Raw genomic sequence first — 14,658 nt, 5'->3', positions numbered from 1 at the left:
ACTTGCGACTTCCAAGTCGTGCTTACTGGAATGAATGTGGCTTTGCAAAATGGCAAGCCTGTCGTGCCTGGCGTATGGTAGCCAGGCCGACCCGAGTATGTGTTGACTAGTAGGTGTTAGTAGAAACAAATCTCGTTATATACTACCCAAACTACTATCACCGATGGGTACAACACAATAGCTAATACCCAATAGCTTTGAAGGAGTTGGGCGAAGCCAACAAAAAGCAGCCGATGCAATCCATCGTTTCATTCACAGTTCCAACAAGTTTTTGGTACCTTAGGCATTTTGACCTCAAGGCAATGGATTATGTGGACTTCGTCAACGTTATGAGCTACGATTTGCACGGTGTCTGGGATTCGACGAATCCTATCGGCAACAAAGTTTACGGACATTTGAACCTTACAGAGATCAAACTTGCGCTTGACCTGTTTTGGCGCAATATTGTGAAGCCTGCGAAGCTGAATCTTGGCCTGGGATTCTACGGCCGAAGCCTTCATTTGTCCAACTCCGCCTGTTACCAACCAGGATGCAGCTTTAAAGGCGGTGCTGCTCCGGAACCATGCTCCGTGAACTCGGGAACTCTTACGTACAAGGAGAATCAGGCCATCATCAAACAACATAAAATTAAGCCTCACCATGACAAGGAAGCTGCCGTGTAGTACATAACCGGGAACAATGACCAGTGGGTGTCATACGATGACAAAGAGACATTCAAAGCTAAAATCGACTTCGCCAATAAGCAGGGACTCGGTGGATTACTCATATGGGCCATTGATCAAGACACAGATGATCTCGAAGCTCTCAACGCAGTAGTCAGCCCCAAATCTGTCAAATCTCTGGCTATGACTGCCGATGACGCTTCATACTGGGACGATGTCACTGTTCCTGATTGCTACGTTACCGATTGCGGTGGCACCTGCAAGGCGGGCTTTTTCAAGATCACTCAACAGACCTGCGGCGGCGCCAAACCAGTCACTCAACACTCGAAAGGAAAGGACAGTCAACTCTGCTGTTCAAGCATGAGTGCACCCGATCCGAAAAATGCAAATGGCGTGGAAATCCAACTTCCTGCAATGGTCACTGCCAAGACAATGAGGTCATGCTCCAAATGAACAGATGGGGCGATGGGAAGTATTGCGAAGATGGAAATAAGGTCTACTGTTGTGAGTCGCCAGCGGCGAAAGGACACGACTGTTGCTGGGCTGGTGTCAATCAAGCGTGCAACAAAGACGACACAACTATGACTTTCTCGGGTACCTTTATGAGTACAATCGCTGACCTCGCCGACACGATATCATTAATAGGCACGCCATTGGTCAAGTGGCTTGAGAAATAAGATGTGAAGATGCAGAAACAATACTGCTGTCCGAAGAAAGACGCGAAGAATTGGAAAAACTGTCGTTGGCACGGCGACACCACCTCCTCCGATACTTGTTACGACAATCATTGCCCTGTAGGGAAGCAGGTACAGCTCACAGTCAGCCCGTACGGCGGCGGAATATCTTATTTTCCACGCATGGAACGATCGAGAGTTTACTGTTGCGATCCTGCAGGCGGGAAACAGCTGTTTCTACCGGTTCCTTTGGACCGTCTTTTCAGTGACCCGCCCACAGGTAGCGACGTACATTCTGACTTTGCGCTAGAAATAGACGATACTTTTGGCGGATAAGGAGGAAAAACTGGCAACGATCTCAGTAATGCTGCTTTCCAGTTTGTCGTCTTGGCATCACCTGAAGAGCTTCAGCACTCCCTTGACAAGCGAGACGGACCGCATTGGGAGTTGTTCAACTGCAAGGGCGGCCTGAGTGAGGACGAGCAAACGATACAGATGTTCTGCAGCGATGATTCAGAAGCCAGTAATTGCCGCAAGATTGGACTTGGACACGGTGTGCCTGGTACCATCCTGGAGATGCCAGAAGGGTGTGGAGCAGGCCGCTACGCAGTTGCCAAATCCATGGTGCTTTCGAAGGACCCCAGTATACCGCATCATCTGGTCAAACGGTTGGCAGGGAATAGGAAACCGATAGTGTATGATCTCACCTTTGATTACGCGTTCCATCGCGTGCCTCGAGGGGTTGGAGAGACTCATGTGCGAATCGACTTCTCGAACAAGGACAACTACTGGGATAACGTTGTTGCTGCAGCCGCTAGCAAGCGCAAAGCCAAACGGTCACTTTCCGATTTTGGCGGCAATCACAAGAGGTGGCTTGAAGAAGAAGAATGGAGAGTTGACTGCCATGGCGGCATGCTCAGCTACGAAGATCTTCACAAACGATGGTTTGGCAAAGACATCATTTCCTGGCTTACGAATCTGATCACGCCTGAGATCAAGAAAGAGTTCACGCCCAACTTCAAAGAGCAGTTCATTGCCAAGATCATTGATGACGTGGTCGATTGTGGAGAAGAAAATACAAAATTACATGCGCATATTCTTGCGCAAGCGTTTACAGATGTCAGCATCTCGACGAGCTTCGGATTCACGCTTATTACGAAGCTGGACTTTGCGAGCGAAGGAAGCCCTCTAGACTTAAGCCAGTCCTATCTTACCTTTATGAACGAAGGCAAGGTCACAGCGACTTTCACTCTTGAGGCACTCATTAGTGTCACTTACGAATCAGGTGAGAAAACCATATTGACACTGCCTTTCCCTGGTGCAACTTTCCAGGTACCAGGCATCGTCACAATTGGACCTTCCGTCAGGGTCGCTGGCGAGTTCAATGTTGCCTTGACGCTCTCTGCCGAGATTGAGACACAGGTTGACCTTGCCGGTTGGGAAGTACGCCAGACTTACCCGGCCGCTGAAAAGAACTACGAACCCAAGGTTGTAGATGACCTAGATGCTGGAAACACTGGTGACCAAAACGGTCTTCTAGAACCCCAATTTTACGCTGCTGTCCAGGAAGCGGACAAGGCGGAAGCTCATCTGAAGGTAATCGCTGAGTTTGGCATTCGTTTTGATTACAGCTGGAAGGTCGGAGCTGCCACAGCTGGTGTTGTCGTGGATGAATACGTTCGATCCGATGTTGGCGCAGGCAAGAGTACAGAAGCAACGTGCCCTTGGACATACGGAATGACTCTCGGTGCGAAGCTGTATGCACAAGTCGATACTCCTCAGCAGTTTGGTTGGGACAAGAACACCTGGGATCTGCCAGGCTCTGGAGAGGTAAATGTTATCCCTGGCGGTAAATGCCCTGAACTTCGAACCGGCCAGCCGACAAAGCGGAGCCTGCTTTTGGATAGCTACAACGAAATCCTTGATACTTCATTTCATCAAGAAGGTGGCTTGTTAGTCATCAGACCACACAGGTTTGGAAAACGAGCAGTCCAATGGGGCCCGCCGTTTCATGTCGATCTTCAGAACCTGCTTTGTCAAGGCGCAATTAGACCCGCTAAGGACGGACCAGAGTGTGCCAGATTGTCACACGTTCCAGGGCAAGAAGACAAAAGTATCGTAAAACGTGCAACTGGTGACATCTCAACCCATCATCGACTGGAAAAGCGTGCTGGTCCCAAGATAGGCATGTTCTGCGCCAGTGATGCTAGGATTGTCATCAAATCTTTAACTTATCCATCCTCCGGAGAGCTGCAAGCAGTAAGTCATCTGCAACATATAGTCTTTTAACTTCCCGTATAGGATGCTGATAGATGACTTTGAGGCTGTTCCTGGTGCTGTTGCATATGGATATACAAATCCTTCTCAATGCACGGGTTCTGGTTTCGGGCAAATACCGTATCCTACAGATACGGCGAGATATGCCACCGAGCATATCTTAGAGTTTCAGATGGCCACACAATTTTTTGAGTGGTATGTGGGAAAAAAATCCCAGATGAATTAGGTGTTACGCAAGTCAAACTATCGAATTAAGTAAGTGCAAATGCCTCCAAAGCTTCTGGTACAGGACTAGGCACGGAGAAAGGCCTATCATCAACGGGATTGACAAAGATGCGATCGATCACGTCGGATAGGAGTTCCCTGGTAACGGCAACAATTTTCTTAACGAGTTTGTGCTCCTTGACTTAGAGGTCAACAATCTAACAGAAGGGATATGGGGCGCCAGCGCCGCACGCAACAAATTTACCTTCCAGGAATATGCCGGCTGGGGAAACAACCTTTTCAAATACGTCAATGATTCTATCAGTGTCCTCAAATACCATGCTGATCCGACTATTCAAGCTATCTTAATCCGACAGAAGAACCGTATCGGCGCTCGGCTGAACCTACCCGAGGCAACATATTTGAATCAGATTTCGAAAGTTGTCGAGAACGGTGCAACTGACACATGGGCTTCTCTTGGATTGCAGGCTGAATGGGATACTTACATGCGGACCAGGACAGCAGAAGCAATCACCAAAGGGTATGGTAACGTAGAAGCATCTTTGGCGGCATTGGAAGAAGGATATGCGACACCGCTTCAATGTCAAGCGGCCCAAAGTCAAACTCCAGAGGCAGTGGCTCAGCAAACTTTCATCAACAAAATCGATGCAGCAAGGGCCGAATGGACGAACAATCGGCCGATATGGATTAATACTTTCTAAGTGGCATTGGAAAACCCACTTTCTATGTATTACTTTTAGGAGTCTTCTTTATAGTTGTATTAAGGTTATAATTTATAGGTCAGCTCTATATATAGAGAGGTTGTAAGGGGCTACACCTGTGTGTATGGCTTGGCTAGGCCAAGCAAGTCGAGTATATCTACGCAACTACCTTGATTTCAAGACAAGTTTGAAGTCTTATTACTGCCTTTTTGGCAAAATAGTCGACGTAAGTATGTAGTTGTACGTTCGGCTCAAAGAGCCCGCCTATTATACTTAGCATGTTACTAGCATTATACTAATCTGCTTACCTCGCAAACGCAGTAGCCTATTTATTTTCCTAGCATGCTGAGAAGTGTGGTGAACACATCTACAACGTTAAAGTTAGGAGTATTATGTATATTAGCTATAGTTAGTCAGTATTAGAAAATAGAAAAATTAGAAAGGTTAGAATTATTGTAGATTTCGTCACAGAATTTATATCTTTTCTACCTCTATGTTATAAGGCCAGATGTGTGTGGTATTTTAAAGCATATGCAGGTACTTGTGTTACATAGGGCGAGGGGTATATTTCACTATGCCTCGATCCGGGTTAGGGCGAGGGAGATGACAATAGTATGCCGTGCGATTTGTCTGTCGATTTAGTGGAAGAGAGTTATAGGAACTTGGTTAAGTAAAAATAGATTGATTCTATCTCACGTTCATCCACGCGTAGCGGAGTAACCGCCTTAACGGAACAAATCACAGATTCTTTGACTTAATGCAATAGAAAGCTTGCGCGTGTCTTCTCGAGTGAGATGTTCTTCTCGAGTGCTATGCTAAGGCTACTTCTAAACTTCTATGACCCTAGTAATACAAAAGTTACCCTCGTATAGACACCCTCCTGCCCGATACGCGAAGAGCCTGTCTTTATAGCGAAACCAAGCCTTGTCTACTATAAATCTACTACGCAGTATTTACTATCGTCGCAACCTATCTAGAACTTTATGAAAGTCTAAGATTCTAGTAGTATCGCTGAGGATTTCTAATTCGCTACAGAGCTACGAGTTGCGCTCTGTTCATGCAAAGTTTTGCCCCCTGTTAGTACTTCCGCGCTTGACCAGCAGATTAAATTAATCCCTAATTCTCGCTAAGGTTACTGTGCACGTCCCTTACACACATTATATTTTACTTAGTTAATAGGCAGCTGCGTATAGTTAGTTTTCCTCCGGCCTAGCTTAAGCTTCATAAACAATGCGTTTGTGCACGTAACTGAGACATCGTCAGAGAACTTAGCGATTAGGCATCAGCCTATCACCTACGCCGGTAACATGTGGAGCTTAGCGCCCTTTCTTACTTGCTATACTTAAGAAAAAGACGTAGACGCTAGTAGCGCTAGCACGTGACTACTATGTTGATATTACAAGACTGGGACTATTAGGCTTCGTCGTAATTCCACAAAATTTCGAGGCTGCAAGACCAACGCGTATACATACATGAGCACCTCCGTTCCACCTAATCTATTAGGAGTTAGAAGAAAAGAGAACATAAGGCCATAAAGCAAACGAACTATTAGTGTGTGCTAATATATAGCCGAATAACTATTCAGGTTAACTTTACAAACCCATACTAGACCTGATCCAACACCCATCCCAATCATAGTCTCACACACAGCCGAGCATGACGGTCGATACTCGGGAGGTATCCAGAGCAGGTTCTGGCCGTTATAGGTGATCCATATGTCGTCTGAGCTAACACCCACGTCTAGGTACTGGGGACGATGAAGTACCGCAACATTCTCTGTATGAGAACCGGCAGATTTACTAACATCGACAGATCCGATTTCTGTAAGAAGACTCGAGCTAGTGGCATCGAATGACAAGTTGAAAAGAGTCTTGCCAACATCAAGCGTCTGTAGACACGCGCCGCTGCCCGTATCCCAGATCTTAACAGTGTTGTCCTCAGACGCTGACGCTAGCCGCGTCAAGTCGTGCGAGAAGGCCACCGACTCAACCCAGTCACTATGGCCCTCGAGCGTCTGTAGACAGGCGCCGCTGCTTGCATCCCAGATCTTAACAGTGCTGTCGCCAGACGCCGAAGCCAGCTGCGTCGAGTCGTGCGAGAAGGCCACTGAGGTAACGAGACCGCTATGACCCTCAAGTGTCTGCAGACACGCGCCGCTGCTCGCATCCCAGATCTTAACAGTGCTGTCGTCAGACGCCGAAGCTAGCCATGCCGAGTCGTGCGAGAAGGCCACCGACTTAACCCAGTCGCTATGGCCCTCGAGCGTCTGTAGACAGGTGCCGCTGCTCGCATCCCAGATCTTAACAGTGCTGTCGCCAGACGCCGAAGCCAGCTGCGTCGAGTCGTGCGAGAAGGCCACTGAGGAGACGGAACCGCTATGGCCCTTAAGCATTTGCAAACACGCGCCGCTGCTCGCATCCCAGATCTTAACAGTGCTGTCGCCAGACGCCGAAGCCAGCTGCGTCGAGTCGTGCGAGAAGGCCACTGAGGAGACGGAACCGCTATAGCCCTTAAGCGTCTGCAGACACGCGCCGCTGCTCGCATCCCAGATCTTAACAGTGCTATCGTCAGACGCCGAAGCTAGCCGTGTCGAGTTGTGCGAGAAGGCCACCGACTTAACCCAGTCACTATGACCCTCGAGCGTCTGTAGACAGGCGCCGCTGCTCGTATCCCAGATCTTAACATTGCTATCGCCAGACGCCGAAGCTAGCTGCGTCGAGTCGTGCGAGAAGGCCACTGAGGTAACGAGACCGCTATGACCCTCAAGTGTCTGCAGACAGGCGCCGCTGCTTGCATCCCAGATCTTAACAGTGCTGTCCTCAGACGCCGAAGCCAGCTGCGTCGAGTCGTGCGAGAAGACCACCGAGATGACAGAACCGCTATGGCCCTCGAGCGTCTGCAGACACGCGCTCCAGCCGTCGCTTATACCTAGCTTTAGAGCGATGCCTTCTAGCCGCTCGTGCTGGAATAGCTTTCTCACTATGCTCTGCTTAGGACTAAACAACAGCCCAGATCCATATGCCTGAAGAGGGCTACTTTCGACCGCTTGTTTGTAGTACATGACGAACCGGTATACATCATATACAAGCTGAGTGAATAAACTTACCTCCCTCTGTCCCTAGCTACAGTTAATAAAGAAGAAATCTGGTGGCGTCGCTTGTCGTAGACACACCTGCACTAATACCTGTAGCTTACTTATCGAGACTACGCCTTTTAATATACTTTTGCAAAGGCTAAGAGATTCTAGCCAGTATAAATACTTTTCTCTTAAGAATGTATCGACAATGCTTCCATCTCGCAGATATTCCGCATAGATCGCGGAAGTTGTAGACTTTAAGTCGCATAGATGGTCGACCCAGTGAACACACGAGTAGCGCAATGCTACTAGCGGGTCTGGCTCAGGAATCTTAACGTCGTTAATACGCGTGCCTAGCGCCTTTAGGTCGTATATATCTCTTCGCAAGGTTGTGGACATAATTTGAAGTGATCTCGTAAAGATAGCCTGATGGACGGTCTCCTGTCCAGCTGGAAAAACGTCCTGAGCAGCCCTAGTAAGGAGAAAGTCTTTAGCCGACTGGTGCACGAAATACACAGTCTGCTCTTGTAAAGTAAGAAACGAGCCGCAAAGGCCGATAATCTCCTGTAACTCTAAGTCGTCAACTATGCTTTCAAGCGGTTCGACAAGGGTCACTAGCTCCTTAAGCGTGATTGGCCGATACACGAGTGCGACCGCAGCTAGCACCTGCTTACACAGCCTAGCATCGTCTGTCTTGCTAATCTGCCGCATCATCCGCTCGTACAGGGCGTCTAGTCCAGGTGGGAACAATTCGAGCTTCTTTAGAACGTTTCGTCTCGCTGTCGCTTGAAGGTGCTGACACACCAGCGCTACCCAGAGGAAGGTGTCGTTTGCATTCGACGTTAGATGCTCCAGCACGGCACGCTTAGTTCGCTCGTCGTACCTATTCTGCTGCGCAAGCTCAGAGGCCTTTTGCTTAATATAGGCTTCGACTGCGGTCGACACAGACGCCGCATTTAGCTCAAGGCTCAGCTTAACCTTGTGGCCTGCCTGCTCTAGACGTCTCTCGACCTCTGGCCAGTTACGGCTAGAGACGACCCACTTAACGCGGGAAGAGGCGGACGACTGCTTTGCGATGAAGTCAAGCAGCTTTGGCAGGTCAGTAACGCACTCATCTAGCGCGTCGACGATCAGGTACGTAGTAGTCAAGCTCGGGTCCCGCAGCACGTCTGTGAAGATATCTACTAGAGCAACCCATGCGTTTGTATCCTCGAACACATTCTTGCCCGCCTCGTCGTACTTTTTGCGAACATGCGATGCAAGCGATGGCTGCTGTTTCACGAGCATGTACAACAGCCCTTGTAGCACGGCTGTGGCACTGTTGATGCGCGCATCGGTAGCCTGGCAGAAGAAGTAGGATACTGTGTTTGTCTTTGCGATCGCACTTAACGCCTGCAGCTCATCGATGATACCACAGAGCAGCATCGTCTTGCCCTTACCAGGGTCACCTTTAATCCAAAGCAGCTGACTCTGCAGTTCGTCGTGCCATTGCCGAAAACTGTTGTTATGAAGGATCCAACGGTATGAGTCTTTCAGCAACCCGCCCTTCGTGTCCTCAATGCGCTTCTTATCATTACGCGGGTTTGTGCCACATAAGTTAAGAAGGCACTCTTCACACTTCCGAAGGTACTCTTCTTGCTGCCGAATCTTTTCGTAGAGCCGTCGGAATGCACTCTCTATGCCTTCGCCGTAGACAGGCGCTATGTCAACGTCGAAGATGCCAGACAATGAGTATGCCGCATCCTCTTTGACCTTGGTATCCCGAGTTTGTCTCCATCGCAACCGCTCGTCGACACTAAACTGGAAGATGGGGGCTCCCTCAAGGACTTCGTGCGGGATCGTTGTGACTTCGTGGATAACAGATTTTAGCGACTCCCTGTCACCGAGCCTCTCCCATTCTCGTGAGAAGAACTCGACCGAGCTCGGTGCGAGAAGCTCCTGAAGTGTCCAGCCTCGAGTGAACCATTCGCTTTTTTCAACCTTAGATTCGTATGCATGTGGACTAGAAAAGTTTAATAAGACGAAGAAACGTTGAATCATGATGTGATACCAGCGAAACACTGGATGGATAAATAGTAACATCCAGATCCAAGTAAACCGCTCGGTTCTCTGCAACTGCGATTCCTGCAGGTTGCACACTAGGGTGATGTCCAAAGGTCGGCTCGAGATGTCTGACAAGTAGACATAACATCGAGCCGAGTTGCGGTACCAGCGGAACATAGACTGAATAGCCAGCGACAGCTCAGCCTTGTTTGCCTTGTTGATGCAGCAGGTATCGACCCAGAACCACTGGAAGCCATCTCGCTGAGCTTGTTCCCCGCAGAAGCGAATCTTCGCATAGCCAGGCTTATTCTTGCCCGTATTCCCTACCACGTCTTCGAAAGTTACCTCGTCCGCTTCCGCTCCCCACCTGTGGGAAAGTATCGCATACGGCGGCCTTGTGTCTTCGTCGAACTCGGCGAAAGAGAGGTCTTCATTTTCTCCATACCTAAGAAGACGCATCGCTTTATATGGATGCAGGGTTGGCACGCGTAGCAGGAACAAAACGCAGGAGGCTCAGCGCGGCAACCTAGCAGCAAGAGCGTGCGGCGACGAGGCTGTCTAATAGGACCTTCGCACCCTAAACATTACCGATAGGAAAAGGAAGAACAGGGGTGCACTATACTGTATTATCGAATTACAGAGCTGCAGACTGCAATCGCGTTCTGAGCTAAGGTAGGCGCTCGCTGCTAGGAAGTGTAGTGAGGGTGTCGTATCACAGCTTAGGCGGGGTAGGCATGGCTAAATGCATGCGCTTAGATGTCGGACATAAGGCTGTGGCCTACCTTAATTGGATAAAATATCAGAACATGTGTGAAACTGCTTAGTAGTACAAAATCCTTAATAACATAAGTAGTGTGGAAGAGTACCAAACTGCTACCACGTAGCTTCTAGCTTTAGTAACACTAATTACAAAAGAGGTACGGCAAAGATGCACATGCACGCTAGACACTAAAGATAGCCATCACGTGGCTAGCTAGAAAGCTTCTCCTAGTGTAACGGGCTGAACGCCCTTTGGATATCTCCTCGATGGGATTTCAGTTCAAGCTGCGTGCGCGCTATCCGAACTATGTTCAGACGACGAGCGCGGAATCCGGGTGTCACCTAGAGCACCCGGATTCTTCTCACCGCCCGAGCAGCGCTTAGATACTTCGGCATAACCTTTCTCCGACGAGTAAATAAACATCACGTAAGTAGAATAGATAGCTCCTCATCGAATACAACCTCTTGTATACCTCGCGATTGCTCCCCGGAGCGCAGCCCCTTACACCGACTACAATACGGGTTTAATCTTTGGTGGTGTTGTAACATCGTTACAGTAGGGGTGGAAATAACATACTTTTAAGGGTAGATTTAAACACTTCTAAGGTAACCCTTAGCACCGCACGAGCTAATTTTGTAGCACTTTTGCCGGCGAAGTAAGTAAACTAATATGTATAGGTAAACACGGACGGAAACCCTAACGCTAAGCCTATTTCAGCGCGGGTTATCTTATAACCCACGCCTCATATTGGTTAGGCAAAACGATGAAAGGTACTCAGTTTCGACGTGAAATAGTGTGAGGGACACATCTTAGCAGCCTACCGTTGTTATATTCGTAAGTCGTCTTAGGCCTTAACAGATTCCGGAGGCGCGCAAACTTCGCCTTCGGGATTTCGGGCTTCCAGGTATGCCAAGATGTCCGGAATTGCGTAGTTAGTAGTACTCACCAACGCTAGAAGAGCGCGCACTTCCGGTCGACCGCGTAACCCGAAAGATTGTGCGAGTTTAAAAGGGCCGATACCATATGTACTTAACTAGTTATCTCACGACAGAAGCCCTTAAATCATACTATGATCCCTAATCCATATGATCAATCCCATCTCGGCTATACGCAACCAAGCCTCTGCGTCCCAATTTTCTTCTGATTCTTTCATAATCATCTTTATGCGAGTGTTTGCGATAGCGGCGCTACTTGCTACAGCAAGCGCTGCCCCGACCGGTGAACCTTCTGATACTATTGCAGACACTGTATTTTATAATGGCTCTATCTATACGTTAGATGTATACTCATCTAAATTCGATGCATTGGCAGTAAAAGATGGAGTGATTGCTTTTATTGGGTCTAATGACGGTGTTAAGTCACACGTTGGCAATGCAACAAAGGTGGTGAACCTGCAAGGCCATGCAGCAATCCCCGGTCTGATCGACTCTCATATCCACATCCTCGGTGGCGGCATCTATCTCCTCAAGTGCGACCTTAACTACCAGCCGCTTGGCCTGCCTAAAGTCCTAAAGCACGTTCAGCGTTGCATTGACGACGAGACTGTGAAGCCAGATCATGCCTGGATGGAGGTTGTGAACTTGGACTATCCTACTCTCATCTCGCGCAGTGGTTCGATCAATAAAACTGTTCTCGATCTATTGAGAACAAAAAGGCCGGTTATAATCCGCTCATCCGACTACCACACTGTCTTGGCGAATTCGCGAGCCTTAGAAATATCCAATATCACAGCTAATACTCCGGACCCGTCTGGCGGTCTTCTTGAACGGCTGCCTGGGAGCAAAGAGCCTTCGGGGGTGCTTCAAGACGACGCCTCTAGACTACTCGTGCTGCCTCTGCCTACTCCAGAAGAAGCTGTGCAAGCTGGTCTAGCTGCTATGCAACTGTTGCGTCAGTCTGGTATTACGACCTTCCAGGAGGCCGCAGCCCAAGTAGAGCACAATGCAGTGTTTCAAGCTATTCTCCAGGGAGGTGGACTTAGCGCACGAGCATATTTCGATTACCGGATCGAGGCTCCGAATTCTCTCGACGACGTACCTGGACTTGTCGCCAAGAGTGTCAAGCTTATCAAGAGCTTAGACAATAACTCCACAATGCAACCCACCCCGTCCATCAAGTGGCAGGCTATCAAGGCTTTCTTGGATGGCGTTATAACCTATCCTTCGAGGACCGCAGCCCTCATTGAGCCTTACTGGAGCCTCGTCAATGGATCTAATACGACATGGGTACCAGACCCAAGTACACTCAAAAAGACCTACTGGGAGCCTGAAATACTCAAACGTACACTTTCTAGTATGTTCCTTGCTGGTATAGATGCGCAGATACACGCCGATGGTGATCTCTCTGTTCGGATTGGTCTTGACACGGCCGAATCGTTCCGCAGAGAGCACCCCGGTCACGATTTTCGACTCGGCCTCGCCCACGACGAGCTCTCTCACGAAGACGACTGGGGTCGTTTTGCGGAGCTGGAAGTCGACCCAATCATGAGCTTCCAATGGTCGCAGCTCAGCTCTTCCTACCTCCCAAACACATTTCCGTCGATAGCCGACTACCGTCGCCAGAATCTGCAAGCGTATGCCCAGATCGAAAAGGCAGGCCGACCTGTGACATACGGCAGTGACTGGCCGGTTGATCCCCTCGACGAGTTTCTCGCCCTCAAGATCGCAGTCACACGATCCGGTGATCCCGGAAACCCCCATTCTGCCGCATCTCAAGGGGCGCCTTATAATGGTACTTTCCCGGGCGAAGGCATCTCGCGCGAGGCTGCTCTGCGCGCCATCACCATCAATGGTGCAAAGTTTCTGAGGGCTGATCAGTATATTGGTTCTCTAGAGGTGGGTAAATTTGCCGACATGATCGTATTAGAAAATAACTACTTCACCGTACCCGAAGAGATGCTTGGCCGTCAACGTGTTCTGCTCACGATGGTGGGAGGCGAAGTGGTTTATATTGCTAAGGAGGCTGAACAGAAATTTGGGAATATCACGGCTAAGTTCCCTAACGACAGCAAGGCGAGTGTAGCTTTAGATCGCAAGGCGATTGGTGGTTTGCATCGCACACAAGTGACTATAAAGGGAGCTGCGAATGCGGCGAGGTTGAGGAAGAAGAAGGAGTGCGTGCACGATTAAACGTGAGTGATAGGTCAAGGTATATATGTAAGAAGGGAACTATATTACAAAATATTTACTTTCCTAGTATATGATGCTACTTGGATTTGACCCCGATCCATCCTAATCGAGTAATTAAGCGCCCTGATCCAAAAATGCGTGTATGCAACGCGGATTAGACACTGATTCTCGCCCATTATAGTCTAGCGCAAATTTGCCCTTAATTTCTACGTTTTAGTTCTAGCGTAAGCCTAAGCGAGATAACGCCAACGTGGGGCGAAACGAAAAGATTGATACGAGTACGTACGTCTACTAGCACACGTAATTCGCAAACACGGGGTATTAAGACAACTATGCCTACTAATACTAGCCAGGCAGGGGGCGTTACGGTTGCTTCCAACCGGAATGGGAGTGTAAGGGTATCGATAACGAGGACGTTCGAGTCAGGGGCGATTGATGAAGCTGTCTTAGAGTGGGTGAAGGGTCAAAACTGTTGGAATAAGGAGGGTGCTACTTGTTCTATAGCTAGCTCAGAGGTAGAGTCGTCTACTTGTCTAGCGATAGACTCAGAGGTAGCGAATCGATAGGTTCTAGAATATAAAGAGAGAAATAATGCTAGGGGAGAGAGATAAGTGTAATGGGCTGCGCCCGTGGAGTGAAAGCACGTGATTGTATCACGTGCCTACATCACGTGCCTATATCACACCGCTTAGTTAGAACTTACTCGTACGAAGAGTAGAGAAGCAAGGTATAAAGAGAGAGGTGTCGTACGACAGCTTAACTCTTCTTATCTTTCTTCTTCTGTACTATAGGTTAATGCAAACTCGTTCGAAGGCCTCTTCGCCCATAACATAAGAAGAAAGATCACCACTCTTATCTCTTCTTCGTACGAGAACGAAGAATTGAGAACGTTCTCTATAGGCACGGCAAGCGCGCCTAAGAGCAAGTTACGATAAAATGATGGACTCTGAGCAGTTCTTACGAAACGACGGGCCGGACGGCCAAAATCACCAAACGCAACCTTCGTACGAGGATCTCCTTGCTAGTAATGAGCAACTTCGGCAAGGCCTTAACCACGCAACAACGGAGCTTCAACGGGCTCAGAATATATTTCAAGAATTTGAACGAGATGA

General features: G+C 48.7%; 4 protein-coding genes across 4 annotated transcripts; 3 read left to right on the top strand and 1 right to left on the bottom strand.

The window, feature by feature from the left end:
- Positions 1-49: 49 nt before the first annotated feature.
- COCSADRAFT_174577 (glycoside hydrolase family 18 protein) lies at positions 50-4,539 on the top strand (the record flags this gene model as incomplete). The annotated part of the gene is made up of 9 exons (XM_007705484.1): positions 50-95; positions 196-569; positions 663-974; positions 1,028-1,318; positions 1,349-1,624; positions 1,715-3,410; positions 3,435-3,595; positions 3,660-3,812; positions 3,970-4,539. The coding sequence occupies 9 exons, from the start codon at positions 50-52 to the stop codon at positions 4,537-4,539; spliced, it is 3,879 nt and encodes a 1,292-aa protein (XP_007703674.1).
- A 1,558-nt stretch (positions 4,540-6,097) lies between these two features.
- On the bottom strand, positions 6,098-10,324 carry COCSADRAFT_149989 (uncharacterized protein; the record flags this gene model as incomplete). The annotated part of the gene is made up of 3 exons (XM_007705483.1): positions 9,753-10,324; positions 7,712-9,617; positions 6,098-7,657 (listed from the first exon to the last, which is right to left on the bottom strand). Exons 1-3 carry the CDS (start codon positions 10,115-10,117, stop codon positions 6,098-6,100), a joined length of 3,831 nt encoding a protein of 1,276 aa, XP_007703673.1. The 5' UTR covers positions 10,118-10,324.
- A 769-nt stretch (positions 10,325-11,093) lies between these two features.
- On the top strand, positions 11,094-13,568 carry COCSADRAFT_240999 (uncharacterized protein). The gene is made up of 2 exons (XM_007705482.1): positions 11,094-11,322; positions 11,374-13,568. The coding sequence occupies exon 2, from the start codon at positions 11,504-11,506 to the stop codon at positions 13,544-13,546; it is 2,043 nt and encodes a 680-aa protein (XP_007703672.1). The 5' UTR covers positions 11,094-11,322; positions 11,374-11,503; the 3' UTR covers positions 13,547-13,568.
- A 237-nt stretch (positions 13,569-13,805) lies between these two features.
- On the top strand, positions 13,806-14,222 carry COCSADRAFT_240996 (uncharacterized protein). Its single transcript, XM_007705481.1, has one exon. It carries the CDS (start codon positions 13,879-13,881, stop codon positions 14,110-14,112), a length of 234 nt encoding a protein of 77 aa, XP_007703671.1. The 5' UTR covers positions 13,806-13,878; the 3' UTR covers positions 14,113-14,222.
- Positions 14,223-14,658: the final 436 nt, after the last annotated feature.

The sequence above is a fragment of the Bipolaris sorokiniana genome (assembly GCF_000338995.1).
Source record: "Bipolaris sorokiniana ND90Pr unplaced genomic scaffold COCSAscaffold_14, whole genome shotgun sequence".
NCBI classification, from domain to species: Eukaryota; Fungi; Ascomycota; class Dothideomycetes; order Pleosporales; family Pleosporaceae; genus Bipolaris; species Bipolaris sorokiniana.
The sequence above is the reverse complement of the archived record's forward strand: the minus strand, read 5'-3'. Positions and strand labels throughout refer to the sequence as shown.